General features: G+C 30.0%; 2 protein-coding genes across 2 annotated transcripts in view; one reads left to right on the forward strand and one right to left on the reverse strand.

Moving 5' to 3' along the window:
* Positions 1 to 25,704, reverse strand: part of LOC113376037 — a 245,732-nt gene that overhangs the window by 66,593 nt on the left and 153,435 nt on the right. The gene's annotated exons all lie outside the window — the stretch shown is intronic.
* On the forward strand, positions 112 to 23,250 carry LOC113378257. Its single transcript, XM_026618788.1, has 7 exons — positions 112 to 214; positions 6,347 to 6,558; positions 8,960 to 9,108; positions 19,067 to 19,297; positions 20,301 to 20,448; positions 20,939 to 21,077; positions 22,658 to 23,250. The coding sequence occupies exons 1-7, from the start codon at positions 112 to 114 to the stop codon at positions 22,930 to 22,932; spliced, it is 1,257 nt and encodes a 418-aa protein (XP_026474573.1). The 3' UTR covers positions 22,933 to 23,250.

A 25,704-nucleotide genomic window follows, 5' to 3' on the forward strand; every position in this document is an offset into this window, starting at 1 on the left:
TAGTTAATTTGAGATTTTAGTAAAATTTGGGTCCTAAGACGGAAGAGCAATGTTATATTATTTTTTTATATATTGTGATGTTTGATTTACCTAACTACGTTGATTTTGTACATGGCAACCCAAAGAGTTGTTCTATCATTTTGTGATGAATTTTATCATTACAATTTCTGTAATACTGATGAAATTTTCACGATTCAGGGTTACCAGGCAAGGGGTATGTTCAATTGGCAACATGTTGCTATCTGTCTAAGGCGAGTACCGATTCTGAGACCTGCAGTTGAAATCCCATAGCTCTAACCACTACTCTATGGAGGAAACCGCGTTTGAATGAGATTTATCTTATTCATTTGATATTCGTTCATAAAACAGGCAGATTTAGCAAGTTTAACAATTGCTGAACGACATTTTAGTCTCAGACTGCAGTTCCAAACTGATCAGTTCTTGAAATGGACAGTACTAGTATATTTGATAAAAGCAATATGTTATTATTGTGAAGCCAGTTAGATATATCATGGCACTTGTTTTTTTCAGGTTTGCCACTTCTTCATGACGAGTATATTCGTCAATCACAGAATGAGAAGTTTAGGTTTTTGCCACAAAATTGGATTTGCTAATTTTGTGCGTTCAGAACACGCAAGTCATTCTGAATTGTTTTACACTAAAATTAAAAAAGAAGTATGTAGGACAAAATGAATCTTTGTCAATTTTTTGTTTGCCGAAAAGGCTTTACTATAAAGACACGCCTGGCAAATCGTGCGAGTCGAGCATGTTGCCATTGCAGTCATTCCTTAGTTTATTTTATTAATTTCATTTACAAAACCTTTTTTTAACCAATAGGAACTATGTGTTCTATAATCAGTGTTCATTTTTGTACTTCCCAACTTGAAAATTCTCCGGTATAATAAACCGTTACTGCTTTATTATGACAACAAAGTGTTGTCATAGCAACCCCATGTTACGTTTCTTTCCTCGTAGTAAAAACTGCAAAATTGCTATGTACTTTCTGTGCAGTCAGAAGTATTAGATATAAAACCTAACCTAGAAAAGGCACAAACATGAAATCTTATCATAAGTGCATCTTTTTTATTTGTCATAATAACACACGTGTGACCTTAGGTTTCATGTAAAAAACGCCTGATGAAAAGTAAAGGAAGCGTCCATTAATCACGTGATCAAGTGACTTTTAGACCCCCCTCCCTTTTGGTGATACGCCGTGATATTTAAAATTACCCTCCTCTCCAACCAAACATCACGTGTATTTCTAGTTTGAATTTGAATTTTTAGTTTAGTTTAGTTTAAATTTTCTTTAATAATGTTTCGATTTTTTCAAAAATTCAGGTAAAATATAAATATACGTGATATCTTACTAGACCGCCCCCGCGCGATGTTGTATGATTTTTTGACGAAACGCCCCCCTCCTCCTAAAAGCCTAACGAGATTGGAATGGAGGCTCCCAAATTATTTTGGCAGTTTTTAGTACCAAGAACGAAGAATAACTTAGCTTCACCATAACAACGCTATATTGTTGGCTGTTTTACCGGAGAATTGGCTTCTTAGTATTTTTTGAGAGAACAACCCAGGGGTCAACCACTCTTCTTTTTATGTATAGATCATTCATTACATATGTACATCTAATAGTGTGGGCGTATGTATGCTGCGCAATGCTCACAAAAGGAGATTTTTACTTGGGTTCATATTTGAAATTTGTGGAAATTTGATATCACACTGCTTGATATCAAGCTATCCGATATCAAGCGATGTGAATGATTCAAGCAACATTTAATTTGTATTGATCAGACGAAGAAGTGATTAGTTTTTAGCAAAGACAGACCCAGCCGTTTCAGACATAATGAGTCAAATGTGTAAAAAATTACAGTTCTTAACGAAGCATCTAATTTGAATTATTCGAAAAACATTTTGCCTTTGGAGAAATGATTAGTGTTTGGGAAACGCAAATTATATATTTATTCGGATTTTAATTTTAAATCTGAAATTAAAAATATAAACGGTCCAGGTTGGGATCGAATCATAAAACATGTGGTGTCATTTCGGCCTTAGACAGGTCGCAGCGAATAACAATTTAAGCATTGACGCTTTGCAATTGCCGTAAATCCTGAAAAGCTCGCTCAGGCAAGATTATCGCGTTTATAAATAAAAGCTGATGTGCTGTTCTGTGCCTTGCTGTTGCTTTTGCTGTTGCTGTTACCTGTGACCCGGTCATTGCGTGAGCAAACACATGAGGTACCCTGCCCGATCTACGGACGCCCATTATTGTTTATTGTTTATTGTTTATATTTCTACATATTATACGCTTGATTTGACATACATTGGCTTTAACATTATCATTAACCTTTGGTTCGGAACGGGGAATATTTTCTCATGTATTTTCATTGCTGATTCGGGGTCGCAAAAACGCTGTTACCGTAGTAAAAAAATCACGCAACTTGATAAGCGGTAAATTACTTGTTTACGTAACTCACGTGTCACATATATAATTTTCAACGGATTTACTTCAAATTTATTATCTATTATTTTCTGATTTATCGCTTTTTATTTCTCAATTTTAAGTTTCTTCGTGATTGTGCCTTTTAAATTGCCTTTTTGATTATGTTCTAGGATAAAGTGAGTAGAAATCAATTCAACGGTCTTAGGGTCTAATTTAGATAAATTCTGTAAAATTTTTAAAAGTTTTAATATTTCTTGAAAATTTAAAAAAAATAGATTTTCGAGAAATTAAATTTAAAAAAAAAAAAATAGGATTTTTTTTCAACTTTCTGTAGCGTAAATTAGAGTATTCGCAAAGAAATCGAAAATGAAAGTTTTTGCATATTTTTACATTTTAGAGGTTTCTGAACTGGATATATGTGTGTGTATCTATTTGTGTGTGTGCATGTGTGCGGATACAATTTTACGTCGACGATTTCGAGAATATGGATCAACCGATTTGATTCAGAATATTCACAATAATTCAAAGAGCATTCTCTTCCTATTGATGTGAAGACGTGCTGATTAGTTTTGAGCCAAGGTAGGTCCAGCCGATGACACTGGGCAAACAGTGCCATAAGTGGAAATTCAGATTGTGAGAGAACGGAGCATCTGATTTGAATGATTCAAAAAACATTTTACTTGTATTGGCAAAATGTATAGCTGGGAAGTCAGATTCAGCAGTAATTCAATGAAAAAAAAAAAAGCAATTTTGGCACTCAAAAATAACTAATCAACATAGGCTCATCAAAGTATGAGATATTTTACAGAGATTTTGATAATAAGTACAAATTTTGTTTACACTTCCATGGGTTCCGTACCAATGTTTAACAGATAGAGTCTGAGACGCAGCGCTCACGCGCTTCGATATTTCATCTCCAAAACAGCTACGCGGCGCAATTGCACAATTCTCAAACTTCAATAAATATTGAAGCTTTTTCAAAGTACCAGCAATTTCTTTTTGTCAGGAGCTTAATTCTGCAGCATGTTACTCATTACACTAAGAAATTAATTCTTAAATTATAGATATATATTTTTTTATTTGAACTGACACAAAATAGTTTAGAAGTGCTATTGTGAACTATTATTACCATAAAATAATTAGAACATGCCAATTTACATTCCACTGAAGATGACAAAATAATATGTTGGAAATAATAACGTTTTAAATTTCAACCATTTTTTTATTAAACTGTTTTGATGGGCCGATTCTGCTGCACAACAGACCAATGTTATAGCAAGGCTATGTTACGATCCAACTTGCATACATTATGCTACCGAATCATACTGAATACGGTCAAAATATCAAGCATTTGCTGTGCCTTCAAGAGTTTTACACATAAACTGCAACGTCACTCGTATGTTATGAAGCTGGGTCAGAAAACCCTGTTATCTAAGATCTTTTTTTTTATATTTGTGCAGATTCTGGGTTAGGTTTTCTAGGTGACAACATGAGAAAAACTCCTGACTGGACAGCACCCACATGGCTTTTGTCAATATTTAGTATGGAAAGTTTTTCATACCATAGCCTTGCCATAACATTGGTCTGTTATGCGGCAGATTCGGCCCATGAAAATTATAGATAAATTTATTATCTTCTTTCATTGATCAAAATGTAAATATACAATATGCATCAATTTGAAATATTAGACTCTACAAACACATGTTTTACAACTCTGAATCAAATAAGATTCATACAGGAATCTCGTTGGGTAAATAATTTTAATACAGTGTGTCGAAGTGCACCTGTACGATAATCAATATAAAATATTGAAACGTTACAATAAATTACAAAAACAATAAATCAAAATCCATATTTACATAAAATTATCAGATTATCTCATCCGTTATACACTTGGACAAAAATCTTACGCACGGATGTTCGTGATGTAGAAATTGCTGTATCCATTATTATTATTAATCAATCTTCTTCTTCTCCAAGAGGCGTTCATTAACAGTGAAATATAATTGACGTATTATTAAACTAATATATCTTGTGCGTGATTTTTTCGATTTGTCGCGTGCTTTACGATAATTTCCTTAGCGACGATTGCCCTTTGATTGAGACATGCACAAAGGAAACAAACTGAACAAACACGTGGAAATTTACAATACAGTAAATTTACAACGCGTATATTGTCTTGGGTTAAGGACAATTCTTTGATACGAGTTTTTAAGAGCTCACAATATCGCACATTAATATATAAAGCGCTTCAAATGAAAATCCTTCTTCAGGCCGAGACGGTAAATAATTACCGTGTCTTATGTACGCGGAAGAGGCTTTATGTTTTAAACAATAGCTCGATTAATATCGAAAACTGGTTATGTTTTTGAAACTATCTCAATGCGAGATAATAAATTGGCAAATTCCTTGCTCCACACACGATTTATAATATTTTTACTTGTAGATAGTACATGGCGCCATGGTAAGGCTTTGGACTTGCGGCCACAAAGTTTTGAGTTCGAATCACACATTCGGTGCAACAAATAGAAGTGATATCAATTTTCCCTTGGAAAGACATATCAAAATTTTATTTTCAATAAAATACAGCATTTTAGGCTATATAGATGTACGTAAAGATATAATGACAACAAGAAGACAATTGTCTTCTAATAGACATTTATTGTAAAAACAAACTAGTTGGTATTGGTATTTTGCCTGGAGGCAAGTTACATGAACCTTCTTTCTTTCATGAATTGTTATAATTGAACCAGTTTCCGTGAGACTTTAATGGTTTAATATGTTCATTAAGACCAAGTACTTTATCGTTATACTAAGTAACTCGTCTAATTTTAATTTTAACAAACGCCAAAAAAATGCTCATGAACTTTGATGAATTTTCAAAATTAAACTACTTGTCGTAAGGCCGTAATATTTCAGTAAGTTCTATAAGACTATGATATATATCGCCAAAAAAAGTTCCATAAAAATCGACAGTTTTTTTTCAACAGTTAATTACAAGAAAACGGCTCGGTAGATTCTCACCTAAAACTAATCAGTATCATTTCCAACTAATATCTTTCGAACAGTTTTTGATTATTTAAAATCGATTCGGTAGTATGAGATTAAATGTGGACAAAAAATTTAACACTTTTTTCTAAATTACAAAAAAAAAAACGGCTTGGCCGATCTCGCACACAACTGAGAAACGATAATCCTCATTGAGATACAACAAATGGCTTTTGAATTTCTGAAATCGGTTCAGGCGTTTTTGAGCAAACGTCGATGAAAATTCTTATTTTGACAAATACCAAAAAAAAGGATATTAATTTTTGAAAACTTTGAAAAATTTTTAAAATTAAACGAATTGTCGTAGGGCCGTAATATTTTAGTATGATCTAGAAGACTATGGTATCTACCGTCAAGAAAAAAAAAATAAAAATCGTGGAAAAAATTTGTTTTAACACTTTACCAAATTTTTATCAAAAACTAATCAGCCCGACCGATCTTTACGAAAAACTAATCAGCACGATTCCCAACGAATATCTTTCAAACAGTTTTAGAATGTTCAAAATCGATTCAGAATTGCGGGCTAAAACGTGGACAAAATTTTTTTCACTTTTCTGCGATTTACAAAGAAACGGCTCGACCAATCGTCGCACAAGAAAATTGAGAAAACGTCAATTTACGACAAAAAATCTGTTCACACACACACACATACACACATACACACATACTTTTTCCTAATCTCATTCGATTCAGAATGGCTTGAAACGTCGAGAAAACAAAATTAGCGAGTCGGATTTTTTGATCAAAACATAAACTTCTCCTTTGGGAAGTTAAAAAATATAACGTGAAATAGCAATTGCAACATTAACAGATTTTTAATCAAAAAATTAATAATGCTTTTCTTCATTCCAGGAGCACCCAAAGTATTATGTTCCGAATCGACGATGCGTGTAGAAATCGAAATGGACGGTGAAAATTTGGGAAAACGATTTTATTTGGATCATTTACAACATTATCCAGATGAAAAGTGCAAACCCCGGAAGGAAGGCAACCTGGCTGTGTTCGAATTGTCCTTGGACGACATCTACCAATGCGGAGTAACTCGTATGGTCAACAAAATATCGGTAATTGGAATTTGATTAAAATTTGGTAATGGTAGTAATAATACTAACGTTATATCAATCAAGTCCACATTCTATTATATTTCTATTAATCAATAAAATAAAACAGGTCTATCAAAATTGTTGAGATCTGTCCCTGTTCAGATCGTTGAGCCAAATCAAATATTTACCATTGTTTAACAATTTATTACCAAATTCAGACTACCTACAATCCTACATTAAAAATTTCAACATCATTTTGAAAGTAAACATATATTTTAATATTTTCTAATCAACATATATCATTGCATTTATACTGTATCAAAAAGACGTCTCCGTCATAAATTTATTTTATGTTTTCTTGATCTGCAAAGAATTTATAATACGCATCTCAGTGCAATTTCAATTCGGAGATGAAATTCCAGTTAATAATACGATATGGACTAGTTAACTAATTTTATTGCAATCTCATGCCTCAAGTTACAGTAAGCATCAAAACCTATTTTAGAACAAGTACATCATCGGCTGCGAATATGTGAAATTATGTTAGTCTACTTTATTGCAAACAACCTGATTTCTTTTGGAAAATAGTCGAAATCGTAATAAAAATACATTTATTTTTTATACAAGTATTCCATAACAATAAAAAGGCGTGGATAATATAAAATTTTAATTATACCTCGTTTAAATATTGTTGAAGTCATTGCAATGTTTAATAGTGTGTCATAATTTTTAAAATAATCAAATTTGCATGTTTTTCATTTGTGGAATACCAATCAGAAATTCTTGTGACGATTATTGCTTTTTTCGTAGATAATTTTTATATTAATGGATAGACGGCAAACCAATAGATGCCCCATTCTCGTTTTGATGTATTTCTTTATTAAATGACCAACCGTTGTTCTTTAATTGTGCTAATATTTCATTTTTTTTTAACAAACGAAACCGAAAAAAATTATGTGCATATAATATATGTATGTGTATATGAATAATAACACGTTGACTGCCTTTCTTTCTTCTTTTCATCATAACGATATCAACTATCCAATCCGGGATCCAATTTAAACTTGATAAGACGTTTTATGAGATGCTGATTTACAAATAAACTAGTTTCGTCGATTGGGTATTTATTTTGCATTACGTATCGAATTTAATTTTTTTGTTCAATTTTGAGGAAAACAGGAACGACTAAAGCTTTATCTGTCTTAGTGATTTTTTTAAGCTTCTTGTATTAAAAATAATTTTGTGATATTCACAACTACAGTTTTATCTAACGTCTTTGATTTAGAACGAAAAAAAGAGTACAAGCAAAATTACTTACAAGGAGAACCCGCGCGTAATTTGTCTCTGATTTTTATGAAACTTGGCATAATGGTAGATTTTATTCCCAAGCTAACCGTAGTAAAATATTAGAGGCCTATGAACATCGGTTTAATTATAAAAATTAAAGTGATTTGTTAGAATAAATATATTTATATGTTCACAGAAAAGTACATTGATTTTTTAGCAAATTGTTGACAAAAGTAAGTACTCAGTAATTTTTGGCTAGTACATTAATTTTCGAAAATTGATTACAAATTACTCTTCTCCGGACTTATTTTCTATTATTATATTGGCCACGAAGACAGCGATCTTCATGGCACTGAGCTTTTGTACCGGAAAAGGATAGCACACTAAAACTAAAGACCACGTGATAACATGAGTTAATAAGTAATAAATATATATATACACAATATTCGATCAAGTAGAACTTAGTGACAAATCAGTGATCAAGAAATCAAGAAATCGAGAATCAGTACTTTATACAGTCTACTGTTACAGAGGTTAAAATAGAACTTAACAATCTGAGTCGTATGTGACGTAATACCAGATCAAGGTTATATACAATGTTATCTCCGTAAAATGTTAAAAAATTCACCCAAGAAATTTAAGTTTTGCATTCGTTAACAAATGTAGCTAATATTTTGGAAAATCCCTTAGAAATTTAAATCAGACATTGGGCTGTTTGTCCTCTGGCCGTCCCATTTTACCCCGTCTATCGGGTAAAAAGTACTGAGTTTTAAAATTTTGAAAAATAGCAAACAAAACATTTCTACAATGATGAATTAGCTGCTTAACTGAACTTACTGAACATAGTCAGATAGTTGTTTAATATGTATTATTTGAATTGAAGGAGGATCTTTTCATGTGAGACTTGTAATTAGTTTTTTTTTAATTCTATTTTTATATCAGCATACTCGATGAATTTAAGAAACTATATTTTTGATTTTATGAATAATAAATTATCATTCAAACTTATAAAATATGAAAAAGTATAATAACAAATATACGATTATGAATTTGCAAATGACGAATGGGTGTTAAATATGTGTTATTTTTGTTTTGTATATTACAATTAATGTTTTATATTTGTACATTTCAACAGGGCAAACGTGTCTACTACCACAAGATAATAGTTGAAAGTGAAGACCCTACGACGCCGAAAGAAATAATTAACGTCAAGTGCGCTGGAGAAGCAAAAAATCACACCTTGACTAGACGAAACGTCTTGCCGGCCGGCTTCCAGGAACCAGAGTAAGTACCATGAAATGGGTCTGTGATTAATTAAATTAATTGTGGATTGGACATAAAAACTTTATATATATATATATATATATATATATATATATATATATATATAGTGTAGAGCGGGACTTAAAGGTCCGCAGTTAAAAAGGTTTACCACCGATATCTCAAAAACAAGTAAAATTACGAATTTTTTAACAATATTTGAAAGTAGAGGAAGAAGGATGTATAACCAGCCATCACCTTGATTTTTACGACGACAATATTTGAAAATACATTACAGAAGTATTTTTTTCATGGTTAGTTTTTTTTTGGTCGTGTGCAGTATTGTTTAGTTTACGAGACCATAACATAATTTTTAAGTCTGCGTTATTTACGAGTTTTATAGATAGAATTATTGTTATTTTTAAGTTAGATTCAATAGTTTTTTTTTATACAACCTCTATGAAAAAGATTACATATTGGTGAGGCAAAAATGACTATCTGAGCCTGTACCCCGGCAGAAGCGTAAACAATAAAAAATAGTAAATAAGAAAGTATGTTAAGCAATTTTACAAGAGTTAAATTAAATAGTTATTCCAACCCTGCTGATAATTATTTCCGACGAAAAACTAGATCAATGTCATATACAATGTTATCTCTGTAATAATGCACCCAAGAAATGTATGTTTTGCATTGGTTGAATAATGTAGCTATTATTTTGTAAAATCCTTTAAAATACAAATCAGACATTGGATCTGTTCTCCGTCTATCCCATTTTACCCCGGGCAAAAAGGACCAGGTGATAATTTTTTGTAAAAAAAACAGTAGAAAGAACGCATTTCTACAATGATAAATTAGGTGGGAGATTTACTGAACATAGTCAGATAGTCGTTTGATGTAAGTTATTTGTTGTGATATTATTCGATTGGTTTTCAATCCAATAAAATTGCTCAAAGTCAAATTGGACCTTTGTGCCCCGCTCTACTCTACATATATTGCACTAAAAATGAACTCTGCTAACTAAGTGATACATTAAAATGTCAGGAATTTCAGAATGTTATGTCTTAAATATCGATGTTATTTTATAATGCATTGTGCATTTGATAAGAATGACCGTTCCTCGAATATATCGAAATAAAAAAATCTCAAAACAATCATGTATTAATTGTACAATGCATTATGTCATATCATCGGTATTTAAAACATATCAATTTATAGTTTCAGAGAATTTTAGTGACACATGATCGTGTTAATTGCGTTTGTAATGTGACTCTAATGAATTGAGATTCAAATGTTTAGTGAAATTTCATATCAGTTTTGAACAATAAAACAATATGATATATAGGAGAAATAACTCCCAAAATAAACGCTTCTTATTTTCTTTTGGAATTAATCCAATCCAGTTTTAAAAAGAATTGGATGGATGCCTCAATGAAGAGGATTTATTTATTTTGTTTACTATTTAATATTTTGTTTACGATAAGTTTCACCATCAGAAATATGGTGGTCTACCAGAAAGTTTTGTCCGTTTGTGAAATAAACAAAATACTTTTTTTTCTTTTGCAAATTAACTTAATTGAAAAATACAATTGTCGTTATTATTAACGATCTCATGCCAGTGTGTAGGCAATTTGTATATTCCATCTGTTTCATCTTTAGATGCGAAAAGTTGAACTATCATATTTTGCTATGATATTTGCTTTAACTATCATGCATTGCTAGTTTCATATCTTCATTCTTGAATGTTGTGCACTTTACAAAAATTTGTAAGGACAAAAACAATTGATAATCAGAGGTTATATGTAATTTTTTTTAACTCCCAGTTATAATTTAGTTCAAAAAAGGCTCGATTTAGTCCCAGCAAGATGTGCGTATGACATCTGGATCACCCAATTTTTTTTTACTTATTATGTAGCACTAATCTTGAATATGTACTTCCAAACCTATCCTATGTTTAGAATGTGGTCAGAAATGATTTGTTGAGCTGAATTAAGCCTTTCTACAATCTTCGATGATGTTAGAAGATAATCTTGCTCCAATATCTCTTTAACATCATCGTCATCTATCATAGATGCTCGCCCGGAACAGAAAGATCGAAATAATCATTACCACAATCGTAGCATATTTTGCATTTCCTATGCAGAAACTGTACTTCTACCAGAAACTTCCTATTCATTTCTAAATGCTTTTGTTGCATTTATACCTTGTTAAAAAATTTCTATATCGGTATATTCAAATAAAAAAATATAATACAGCAACACATGGCAAACAGAAAATTGCGAGAATACATTTTAAACTTTGAAACGATAATTAGGAAGCTTTACCCAAAAACACCGATACAAAATTATTGATTCATATTGTTAGAACAATCAATCATTAATGATAATGGATTGATCCGAAAACCAAAACTTCTTACGATATTTTTAATTTTCACAAGTTTTTTCTTGCGAATAAAGGAATAAATAGTTACAAAATAGTAAAATAGATTACTTTCAACAAATAATATCAGCACAGTTCATGTTTGATTGCTAGTTCATAACTTATTTCTCGTCACTGCAAGAAAATCCACCTGACCTGACCTTAAGAACTAACATTATGAACACATTGCAATTTTATCATACTGGGTCAATTGGCGACTCTACAAAATGATATATAACATAATTTTCTCAAATTGTGGGTCAGGTCGTGGTATAAATTCTGAAAAATTTAGCGATTTCGATAAAAAAAATTTCAAGAGTAAAAGATAGTAAACAACAATAATTATATAGACATTGCATTAAAGCGTAATGATAATCAAACTCGTCATCAATAGTTTGTGTGGTAATAAAATTTACTGCAGCTAGTGCAATTTGCAATTGTAGTTGCTAATTTTTAATTATGCAATTGCTCTAAAAATGTTTATACTTCTTATATCTTTTTATACTATTTACTTTTTATACTATTCCAATGACAATCATAACGTCTCAGAACTACTTGTCTCATGAGCTGTTATTTTATGTAAGTCATCTATAATTTGATTGGAAGGCAACTCAGGGGTTGAAATTTTTCTTTCCTTATCGGTTATATTAGATATATCTATAATAGTTATGTGCATATGCTTATTTTCACTTGAGATCATATTTGAGATCTGTAAGAACAAGATATAATCTGATATCATACTGCTTGATAACGAGCTTACCGCTGGGATTGAACTTGGGACTTGGGATTGCTAGACCACGTCCTTTACCGCAACACCATCACTACTAAATATTTTGTATTTTTTTATAATGTAAGCAGCAAACAAGTGGTGCATAGCATCGTGCCTTAAGACAAATTGCTGGAACTTCCCGTACCAAAAATTAAAATTAAAAAAAACTCAATCTTTTGTTTAGAGCCGTGAAAAAATGATTTTTGAGAATAATAAAATTTTTGAAAAATTATACTTTTTTAAAAAAAAAAAATTTTTTCATACTTTGAAATATTTTAGAAATTTTAAACTTTTTTTCAAAGCAATCGCGATACGTTAACTCAAAGCGCGTAGGCGCCGCGTCGCAGAGTAATGGATAAACATTGTTATGTTATTATCGTATCTGTCCGCCAAATAGCATTATTTTTTACTTTTTTTATTGGATCTACTAAATCGCTGGACCTGCCTTCCAAAAAATTATCAGTTCTTCATTTTGTGAATATAAATTAAATATTTTTTAAATAATTCAAATCGGGCGCTCAGTTCTCACAAAAATTGAATTACCATTTTTGACACTTTTTGCCTCGCACCTTCTGTACCTTGTCCAAAAACTAATCAGTCTCTTCATCAATAGAAATCGAATATTTTGATAAATCATTCAAATCGGTTGATTCGTGTTCTCGAAATCGTCGACTAAAATTTGTATCCGCGCATACATACATTTTTTCTAAGGCATGCGAAAATGTTCAGAAACCTTTAAAACGTTAAAATATATTAAAAGTGTCATTTACGATTTTGTTGCGATTCCTACATTAAAAATACGGACATGTGGCTAATTTTTTTTCGAAATGACTGGTAGTCGGATTCGGTCATCGCAATTTCATTTTTTAAGCTTTTACAAATGCCACTGATTTATGATAACTTGATGGAACGTATGAGCCATTAATCATGCGATTATGCAATAATACTTATGTACAAATGTTATTGCAACTTTAATAGATCATAAATATATTGTATTACCTCTTTTAAATGTCATACTATAACAGATTGCAGAATTGCTTGTTAAATGCGAAATATGTTATAATAATTTCCTTTTGTGAGACGCAAAAGTAATAATAAATTAGTATTGAAATAATTGTGAAGTAAGGCGTGCGAGTAACAATAACAAGAAGGCGTGTAATACAATGCAATTGGAATAAAATGCATTTTCCGAAGAAACGACGTATTGTAAGCTATCTCGTTTCGACAGACTTCGATGCTGAAAATCTCAAGAAAATTCGTGAGAAAATATATGCAATTGCGTGCTTTTAATATTGTATTGTTAATGCACAGGTGTGGCGACACGTTTTTAGTCTTTGGGGCCACATCATAAATGGCCTTCTATATTTGAATTAACTGATAAGTTGAATTGGATTGGATTATTTAGAGCCTTAAGGTAAAAGTAGTAGATTAGGCACATCATGAATCATCTTAATATTTGAATTAACTGATAAATTGAATTGAAGTATTTGGAGCTTTACGGTAATAGTGGTTTCAAGAGATACTAAAAAAAAAAAAAAACAGAATATTAAAATTGAATCTCGGGTACACTGTACGATGAATTTTTTTGAATTCAAAATAAATAATTTTTCGGTTCTTCAATATTCATTCATTCATTCAACTATACTGATCATTGATGTAGCTTTTCATACGATACGTACCTATTGACTGTATGAATGAGTAAAATTGTAATATTTGCAAAGTGATTTTTTCCCTTCTGTCCAACAATTTTATTTTTACTCCCAAATTTACACCAAATCCAAGTAAATACTATGTGTAACTATAACTAGTTTGTGGTAAACGTCAATTGATTTTACTCCGTTTTTTTCTTTGAAGTGGATGTTTTTAAAAATGAATTTAAGCATCTAAAAAGTTCGATTAGATATTAAACTAGATAAATGAAATAAGTTCTAATGGCGAAAATTATACATTATAATTTAATTTAACAATTATTGGCGTTATTTAATTATACAATTTTAAAACGTTGATAATAAATCAAATTGTTTATTTTCATTATGTTTTTTTCTATATATCTATCCAATGATATTAGTGGAGTCCAATTTGACGTCGAGCAATTATATTGTCAAAACTAAACTAATTATATCACAACATATCAAACAAACAACTATGTGACTATGGTAATTCGTCATTGTAGAAATATCTTTTTTGTGTTTTTAAAAAAAATTGTCACGTGGTCTTTTTCACCCCATAGGCGGGGTAAAGGACCAGGTGTCAAGCATGCCCAATGTCTTAGTTTTTATTTTAAAAGTATTTTACAAAATAATAGCTACATTATTCAACCACAACAAAATTTAAATTTTATGGGTAGATTTTTATAAAGATAACACTGTATATAACCTTGATCTGGTATTTCATCAGAAATATTTATTTATTAGCAGAATTGGTTGAATTTATCTCCAAATTGGCTTTTTCCAACTTCGATTTTTTACTATTTTTTATAGTTTTCATCTTTACCAGGGTAAAGGTTCAGTTGGTTCTTTTTCTTCCACTTACGTGTAAGTTTTTATAAAGGTTATATAAAAAACTACTAAATCAAACTTAAAAATAGCAACAAACCTTAGAAAATAATTTAAATTACGTATACTTGAAAATTATATTCAAGTATCAAGAACTAAGCAGCAATGCTCAAACCTGAAAAAACTAATTAAAAACATACTTCTGTTAAAAAAATTACACCGCGGATATTTAACTCGTGATAGCGATGTCAACCCATTTAAGGAGATGGCTGGTTATACATATTTTGCCCTCTACTTTAAAATAGTATTTTGAACAAATTTAAGGCTTTACTTGTTTTTGAAATAATTTTTGAATGTCGATGTTTCCGGATTTTCATATAATTTTTTATTGTATATTTTTAAGGATTTTCAGGTACTACTGTTCAAAATTGACAAAGACAGAGATAACACTGATGTAAATAACCTTGAACTGGTATTTTGTCAGAAATATCTATAAGCAGAGGTGGAAAAGCTATTTATTTAACTTATATTTTGTAAAATTGTTTTTTCACCTTGATTTACTTTTTTATTTACTCTTTTTTATTGTTTACACCATTGTCAGGATAAAGGTTCAGTTGCTTCCTTTTACTCCAAACACATGTAAAGTTTTATAGAGATTATATTAAAAAAACAGTGTCTAACTTGAAATCTAACTTAAAAATGATGTATACCTAAAGTTTATATAGAAGTCTCGTAAACTAAGCAATACTGCTCACAACCAAAAAAAACTAAGAACGTTTGTCTCTAGATAGCGACATCGCAAGAATCAAGGTTATGGCTGGTTATTTATTTATTTATTTACTTATTTATGGCAATCAGAAAAAATATATCAGTTTTCTATATAGCTGGTTATACATCATTTTCCGGATGCTTATTTTCAAATATTGTTAAAAATTTCTTAACTTTACCTGTTTTTGAAATATACGTGTTGGAGCTTTTTACCCACGGACCTAAGCTTATCTCTATCATATGTATATATAATAAATTGTGTATGAGTGTTAAATTTATAAATATAAGTTGCTAAAGGTCCGTTAGATAGATACCCTATCACACGAATAACAAATCAACAAATTTGTCAGTTAATTACTTCTTCACCCCTTATTAGGCAAGTCAAAAAAGGTTACATTCCGAGCTACCCTTGTTGGATTAGTCGGATAGTTATCCCTGATTTCAATATTACCATCAAGAATTGTATCTCTTCGAGCAGCCTGTTGTCAGGCAGCAGTGACAATGATTTTCACTTGGAAATATAGGTAGCAATATGTTTCCAAGTAAAAATAGCCCTCACCCGGCATTGCTGCACCAATAAAAAGTCAGCCCTATTAGATTAATTCTAATAACAAAATCATCAAATATGGATGGATTAACCATTGGGTTACCATCTAAAAATACGAAGTAAGGAGAAGTTTCAGCCCAACAGCTCATAGGACGTAATGTTCTGATTGCTGTTTATAAAAAAAAAAAATGCATCTCGAGTGCATGTTCTATCGACACCGGCACCGGTGTCCCACTTATCAGATGGCTAGACAAGTAGGGCCATCTGTAAAGTGGAGACGATTCTCGCGAAAGTTCGCACTACTATCAGGTTTGACACCAATGCGTTCCACCTCGGAACAAAGACTTCGCACTAAAAGAGCAAAAGGAAATATAATTTCGTTCGGCCTACTTACATTGTAATCTAGATATTACGAACTGCAACTGCAATTGCATTGAAATGCGAGTTAACATTTTTATAACGCATCGCAGTTTCGAAAACTGATTCGCTTCTACTTTAATAACTCATGAATCATCTCTAGAAATGCAGTAAAACTGCATTCCAACATTTGTGGGATTAATATGGAAATGCTTATGGTTTTATGCAACTTGAATTACTATTTTTGACTCTGATTTATAATGGCTATTTTATTTTTAAGCCGCCGGGTTTTAGTTTACATTGTACGGTATGGTAAATTAAGTACTTGTCATAACTGTCGTAATTTAAATATATTTGACCCTAATTTCAAATTGATAATTATTTGATCATAAATTTGAATTAAGGAATTTGGGAAAATATTTTAGCTAATGCAACATTTGTCTGAACAGATATATATTTCAATAATTATGCATAAAATAGTAAACATCTAGAATATATGGACTATTACAAAACTATTTCTTCTATGGATTGATAATTGATTATGTTCGTAGATATATTTTTGATTAGTACATATGATGCAGAAGCAATATAACTAAACAGCTTAATGTAATCCGATTATTACTTTATTATTTAAAATATAGAGCTAATCATGGCTCTATTTTATTGATCCAAAAACGTTTTACTCTTTACTGATCCAAAAACGTTGCTTAGCAAAGACTGGTTCCGTGTTCAAAACCCACCTTGAGAGCTTGAGAGCCTGCTTGAGATCAAGCAGTAATTAATCATATGTCTTGAAATTATAAATCTATAACTAGTAGTGTATGGCATCGTGCCTTAAGTAAATTGCTGGAACTTCCCGTACCGTAACAAAATATTCGAGGATTATTAAATGTTTTCAAATTGATTGTTATAAATACACACTGTAACATTATCTAATATTTATGAGAATTATATAAACTGAATTGCAAAGTTGAAATTATTTATTTAAGGTATATTTAAAACTTAAATCCTAATTAAAATTAAAATCTGAATTATTTTTGATTTACAAAAAAAATTCAAAAAAATAAAATTATGAAAAAAAAATTGAAAAGAAATATTGAAAACATTTTTTTCCCCAAAAGTTATTATTTTGTTAAAACAAGCAGAAAGTTTTTTTGTATCATTCAAATCGGACGCTTAGTTCTCTCAAAAACTGCCATTTTTTGCACATTTAGCTCTGTATCTTCGAAATTGCTGGACCTGCCTTTGCCAAAAACTAATCAGAACATCTCCCTATCAATAGGAATCAAACGTTTTCTAAACCATTCAAATCGGTTGATCAGTGCGCCCGAAAACATGGACGAAAAATTGTATACATACACACACACATTTTCATACACATCCATTTTTTCTGAGGTATGCCAAAATGTTCAGAAACCTTCAAAACGTGAAAAAATGTGAAAATTTTCAATTTCGATTTTGGGACGATTACAATAACTTTCCCTACGAGAAGTTAATAAGTAAAAATGGGCTTTCGGTGGCATTGGTGATACTATATATCATCAGTATTCGATAAAAAAAATCTATTAAAATCTCATCAATGCTCAATGGTCAACCGAAAAAACGGTCATAATTTTACCAAAGCTCTAGGTTGCACTTAAAAGCTCATAATATCCTCATATTTTTTATTCTAATTTTCAGGACAGTGAAGGTCAATATTATCACCCCGTTTTATCTTGACGTTAAGGTCTGGAACACGCTGTTTATTTACTTAACTTAATAAAACTTATTATATACAGATAACAATTTTATTTCTGTAAGACCGATATCAAATTAAACGGCTTAATAAGCGACTTAATAAAGTAAAATTGTTCGAAGATTTGTTTCCTTTCTTTCTCAAATAGAGTGCATTCTAGAATAATGGTTTCAGTTGATCCGGTTAAATATCCACAATTACATAATTTCGACGATATTATTCCCAACATTTTAAAACATACGAGGAAGTTGCCATGGTTAAAGCTAAAGAAACTCGTGTTCTTTATACTACGAATATTGTTTATTATGACAATAGTAATAACACTATGTGTGATTAAATTGATCATTTACAAAAACGTAGATGTTATTTCAGTATTTATAATAAAAAGGAAAAAAGTAAAGAATTACAATTTAGGCATTTCGAACATGGAGCAAACAAAAACGAGATCTGATCTGACACTTGAACTTTTTGTTTTTGAGCTGACACTATGATGAGCTTCAAATAATGAACATCTGTCAAGTTAAAATGCGATGTGTGTTGACAGGTCGCTACAAAGCTCAAGCTGGTTAATGATATCAAATTTAACATATAATAATAATATATACTACTCAAATGCAAATATGTATGCTAAAACGAAAATGATACAATTTCAACACAAAATGTTATATATAAATGTTATAATCAATTCGTTAAAAAATTCAATTGAAACCGTCGAATAAAATAGTATTTAAAATATAAGTAATGTATGCAGCTGAGTTAAGTCACACTTCTTCACTTCTTCAATATAATACAATTTAATATAAGGGGCTAAAAATCTACTCGTTGAGGGCCGTAACAAGTCACAATTTTTTGTTATTTATATATATCTCATGATTTTTTTTATTTAATTTTTTCAGGGATTTAGAAATCACAAACAGTTTTGTAAAAGACGCACCAGAGCCTATCCTCGGCGTGGGCGTCCGACAGGCTGGTCGTCTGGTGACCGGAGAATTGAACGTCAGCCCAGGTACCCCGCTTCAAATGGAAATCTTCTTGGACAACGGATCTGCTCCAGTTTACGGAATTTTAGCCACTTATATGCAAGTAACGGATACCAAATCGCAGGAAGAAACTATCATTTTTAACGGGTATGTTGAAAAAATATAATTTAATTTTAAAGTAAAATTAGCATTAAGTCATTATTTTTTTCTTTGTTTTTATTTAGCTTTTAATTTGACTTTTTTTGTTTATTTCAAAAAAAAAATTACCTCGAAACGTATGTAACAATAAAGATGTTATAAAAATCTTTGCTTCAATTTTTACTTGATGTTTTGCCTTCCAAAAATTGGCTAATATTCCAACATTAAATTCAACTATTTTCAACACAAACGCACACGTATGAATAATGGGTAGTACTGCCCTAAGGCAGGTTCATGAGCTGAGTTTAACTCCAACTTAATTCAGGGAAGAATAGTGTGAGAGATTTTCCATTGCTATTTTACACCGCAGTGCCCGAAAATGGGCTTATCTTCAATTGGAAACATAAACACACCCACAGGGGCTCAAATGCTTCCAAATTGTTAAAAAAAATTCTTTAAAAGTTTCAGCTCTTAATATTAACTTTAAGATAGTCCGCACTCTAATCAAAGTTTCTTATGGAAATAACATTGGTAAAATTGCATTTGTTTTTTAGAATTTTATAACTTAGCGACAAGTGAATAAGAATTTTTATAATAGCATTGTATTTGCTTATTTTGATCATAAATTAAAAAATCACAGCAAAAATTTAATATGTTTTAGAAAACAAGTATTTACTTACAAAGAAGAATCAAGAAACTTTAGTTAAAGTGCGGACTATCTGAAAGTTATTATTAACTGCTAAACCTTTTAGAGAATTGTTTTTTATTAATTTGGGAGCATTTGAGCCCCTAGGTGCAAATAAATTTGAAAAATCCATAATAGGGACCACCAAGAATATAAGAAATTTGATCAATCCTTAATTTGAGCAGTGGATTCAATATTGCTGAAAAAGAACCAAGAAGAAAACTAAATTTTAGTCCATAGTAAACTGATAAAAAATGTAAATTTACATATATATATATATATATATATATATATATATATATATATATAAAATATATATTATTTCAGATGTTCAGTAGATCCATATTTGTTCGAGAATTTCAACACAGTAGATGGTGATTTCTTATCCGCCAAATTCCGGGCGTTCAAATTTCCGGATTCGACGTACGTTCAATTCAGAGGCACAGTCAACGTGTGTTTGGACAAATGCACTGGCGTAAGTACAAAGGATATCGGAAATATAGTGATAAAACTCGATGCATGAGAAACTCATTTCATTTGCAATCATATAAAATATTCACAATACACACAATTTATAGAAAATATTTGGTAAGCATGTATATAACGAGTGCTCGTCAAACATTTTGGCAATTTGCTTTTTCATATGTATATTAACAAGGGATAAAAATGTAAAGTACTCGACAGTTTTTTTTAATTTTTTATATAACCTTACTGAGTTAAAAAAATGGCTGAACATTTGCATTATTTTTATATCCTCCTGCTATTTCACAGCACAGCAGTACCTACTACTTCCATTTGAAAAATAGAGTTCAATTTGAAAGCATATTTTTATCTATACTTTGAAGCAAAACTGATATAAATAATATTCAAAGTGTTTAGATAAATCAATTTAATTGTAATCATTTAATCAATAAGTTTTCAGGATATCAAATTTCTTAACAATTTAATAGAAATTATTATCCCAGGTGGAATGCAGCAACGGTCAAATCGGATATGGTCGTAGACGCAGAGACATTCGTTCGCCATCTAACAACAAGGTCTACGAAATTTCGATGACTACATTTATTAAAGTGAACTATGATGATAATTCTATCATTGATAAAGGTAATATCACATTAATGATTAGATAGAATATAAGTATCTAAAATATCTCAATCCACCCGGTAGTGTGATATAATGTATTTTAAGAAATATTTAATCAAAATCATCGCAGAAACTTAATCATAAAGTATTTACAAAGTTCAACTAGTTTTAGGAAAACGATTTTCAATGTTGAACTATTCAAGAATAGGCGTACAAGAGAATTTTCCAAAATTTAAATTATTTTCGGAGATACAGCTGTTTGACTATGATAATCCTTCTCTGTTTTTTTCCTCCGCGTTTTTCTCGAACATTCTTTTACCCATGATTTCTCAATTTTTACTGCACTGATTTACTTGAAATTTTTTATTGACATCAGAACTAGGTAGTTCTATAACTACGTATGTAATGCTGGTCCTCAAATTCAGAATTTTACTATTTTTAAAAATTTAGAGAATATCAAAAAAAAGTTGTAATTTTTTTCAGGCAGTCGCAATTTTGATAAAAAAAAATACATTTGACGGTAGTTTATACGAATTCGACATTATTCCAGATGATACTTTTTTGTTTTACTGGATTATTAGAATATTTTAAATCATGAGTATAGTTACGTGCCAATTTTTTGAGACTCCGCTTCATCACTTGGTAGAGTTAAAACTTTTTGACTGTTATTAATATTAATTTTTTTTCTGCAATCTTAAAAGAATAATTAATTACTTATAAAATAGTAAAAATAGTTTTTACGGTTTTTCAAAAATCACAAACATAAAAGCTTACATATTCAATTCAGTACCACAGAATTTGCCACGGATGCATTAAATATTTTTGTTATTGCTACATAAATATTAATTGGCAATAACCGACAGTTGTGTTTTATGTCGATTATTTCCTTAATATATTCATGCCAATAATTTCTTTAATATATATTTTATGTGTGTTTCGTGAATATTACCGACGGAGACTACAGACAATACAAAACAAAGCTTTACGACTAGCACACGACAAAACAAAGGTCCCACTGACGAAAAACTATTACCCTACAAAATATATACATGAACAGACTGACGTACCGACGATACTCGAACAAATAAAGAAGCTCACTAGAAATTTTTAACAGGAATGTAGATATCACCTCAATAATAACATCCAAGCCCTAGGCCAATATACACCAAAAATGATTTGGTATGGCAAACACGCCATGCCAAACTATTGCCTGATCGATCCGTAGCAGCAATTTTATGCATACTTCTTTCGCAATCAATGAAACGTGGTCTTTATTTTGGGGAATTGTTAACTTTTCCCTTTTTTGCCCGAATATTATTTATGCTAATAACTAATATAAAATGTATAATGGTAAAATATAGGAACATTATTGGAGTACAATACCATAGGGTAACAAATTCACATATGGTAATCGTATATTGTATTTAATAATGTTTTTTATATACTGAAATATATCCATCTATCAATCTATCTATCTATTTTGAATATTATGAATATCCATTAGCGATGACACAAACTTGATACTTTTCCAAATTTTTCTTCGACAATAAAGTTATACTTCATATATTAGACTTATAAATAACTCATTTTATCATCTGCAGAAAACTTATCAGAATTGGAAAACCAGATTAAGAGACTCAAGATAACCAACCAGAAATTGGCTCGCAATAGCCGTGCCGAAGGTTACTTTGTCCATGAAGACCAGGAAGAAGACGAAGAAATGGATTCTCGCGAGGCAGAAAGGGCAACAGTTGAAGAAACCTCATCCAGACGATCCTCCGAAGAAGATTCTATGGAAAGTGCCGGTGCATTTCTCACTTATGCATCTTACTTGTCAATTCTCACTGCTTACATAATTCTTAACAGATTAGTATGATGATTTATAAAATATTATCCGTGCATTAGGCAGATTTAAGATCTTTCTCATAAAATAATAAGTTAAATAACGAAATGTTAGTTTCTTCACAACGGCAAATTTTTGGCAATTTAATTTAGACAATATAAAAGAATAAAAGTGAAGTACCCGGATTTGCTATTTCTTCGCATTATTGATAATTTTATGTGAAAGTGACTAATTTCTCTAATGTGCGGAAAATGAGAACCACGTGTAATATTATCCTATATGAAATTTTATGAAAAAATGTCGTATCGCCAACAGAATATAAAAGGCTTATGAAAGTCCACACTATAGAATACGCATAAGAAATTATATGAAAAAAAATATTCTAATGCATTAACCTATTTTATTATTCGAATTTCATGAAACAGAAGACTTGAAATTTTATTATTTTAAATAATGTTCACCAGTATCACAGGAATTATTATAAGTTTATTACATAGGTAGGGCAACCGTTTGGGTTGCCATCAAACCGTGCTGTTTTAGAAATATTTTTTTTTATTTTTTTTTCTCATAGGATTTAAATTCATAAATCCTATAAGCCAATCCATTTCATTTACTATTTTTTTCAACATTTATATAAGTTGTACTATTACTTATGCGTATTCTTTATTGAGGTTTTCAGTAAATCTACGTACTTTCACTAAATTGGAAAACATGAAAGTAAAATATTAAGCGAGTTTTGTAAAAATCTAGAATTAAAATTTTTCTAATGTAATTTAGTAATAAGTATAAACATGAAGAGAAACTAAAAAATGCCCCTTAATTTTAGGAATTATAAAATGTAATTAATGTGATTGAATAATTTTTATATAAAAAAGCTAACTAAATAACTGTAGTAGATATTATTAGAACTTTAAGATGTCAATCACTCGAAATTATGATGCAAATGTATGTAACAATAAGAATGATATCCGACGTTTTGTTTTCTAAAAATTTGCATCATGATTTCAACATTTGACGTAAGTGATAAAAAATTCCTAATTATTACAATTACTGACTAATTAGAAAAGAGAATTACTCAAACATTGCTTTTTCCGATAGGCAAAACATTTTTACTTTTGACAAAGCTTAGATGATTTTTTTAATGGAACAGATGTTTAATCATTTCTAGTCGATAAACGATAAACGAAATATTTTCAAATAATTTTGTTAATTCCATTAAGAAAAAGTTCCAATATAAATTGCAATTCAAAGACGTATTTTGTAATTCAGACAATTTCATCAAAAATATCTACTATAAAGGTATTAGGTAGAAATTGTACCGCAATGGAGTACAATGAACTACCCATGATAGTAGTGCCAAATTCTGAAAATAAATGAGTTTCACATAAAATAAACTGTGTTTTTTATTGTAGTTTGATTTAACATTATATCTTCTTAAATGATGCCAAAGGTAAAAATTATTACAATTTTTTAGTGTGCCATTGTTTACAGAATGCTAAATACGAGTACAATTTTTTTTGGATATAAGATTATTAGTTGACCAACGCCATAATAAGTTGTATTTGACAAATAAATTGAATCTTAAATCTCATATGTTATTTCAAATAATTTTTCAACTGTTCGAATAATATTGCATAAAATATTGCAATTTGTACATAACATTGGAGGAACAAAATTTTGGGAACCAACTCAAAAATAATGTTTTGTCTACACGTCTATATATCTTTCCCATAAAAAATCTGAAATATTAAATAATGAAATACTGAATTTTCTGGTATGTATCAAAAAATCTACTCGACTTTGTTGCATTTACACAAAGACCTTTTGGATTTTATAATCTCTTCCATAAAATATGTAAAGTATTAAATAGTAAAAAATGAAAATTGTTACAAAATGACTTTTTATTGGTCTCTTTATTTAAAAGGCCAACCAAAACCAACGAAAACCAACTAAAGGGTATTGCACATAATTTTGCAAGTCAAATATTTTCCATAAATAATCTGAAATATTAAATAATTTAATATTGATTTTTTTTAAAAGTATTTCTAGTTAACCATCATAATCAGTTGTATTTGATAAATTAATTTCTCATTTTATGCACTTTTATTTTCTGGTATGTATCAAATAATCTGCCTGAATATGTTGCATTTACACGAAGATCTTTAAGCTTTTATTATATTTTCCATATAATTAAATATAGATACGTAAATTTGTCCATTGAAAATGGACATTATCACAAAATGACTTTTTATTGGTGTCTATATTTAAAAAACCAACTGAAAGCTATTGCTCAAGACAAATTAGATTAACACAAGTTTTCTATATCATATTATGCTTAAATATGATATTGATACCAAAATAACTACTTAACTAATTGTAAAGAAAAACACTTTTTGATCAGCATAATATTTAACTTTTTAATTGAGTTTGTGCAAAACTTGAAGTGCAGTTTCAAGTAATAGTATAATTATATACTTGGTTATATATTTTTTTTTTTTCACAACTGCCTGAGAAGGCATTCAGTAATTGTTGTGATTAGTTATTAAATAAGTTTTTAAAATACTACCCATTGGTAGTATTTCAAGTTAGTATAATAAATATAAATATGTGACAATAATTGCAAGCAAATAATAAATATAAATATGTGATAAATAGTAATAAAAAATATGTGAGAATAATTACAAGCACTATACTAACAATAAATATATACTAATCTCTTGACAGTGTTCGCAGAAAGTAGGTTCTTATGTTATAAAAATAAATCTTTATTTCTTTAATCGTACAATATATAATATACAAAATAAA

The sequence above is a fragment of the Ctenocephalides felis genome, unplaced genomic scaffold (genome assembly GCF_003426905.1).
Source record: "Ctenocephalides felis isolate EL2017-DRISC unplaced genomic scaffold, ASM342690v1 CF-g0.4_SCAFFOLD_01886, whole genome shotgun sequence".
In the NCBI taxonomy this organism is placed as follows: Eukaryota; Metazoa; Arthropoda; class Insecta; order Siphonaptera; family Pulicidae; genus Ctenocephalides; species Ctenocephalides felis.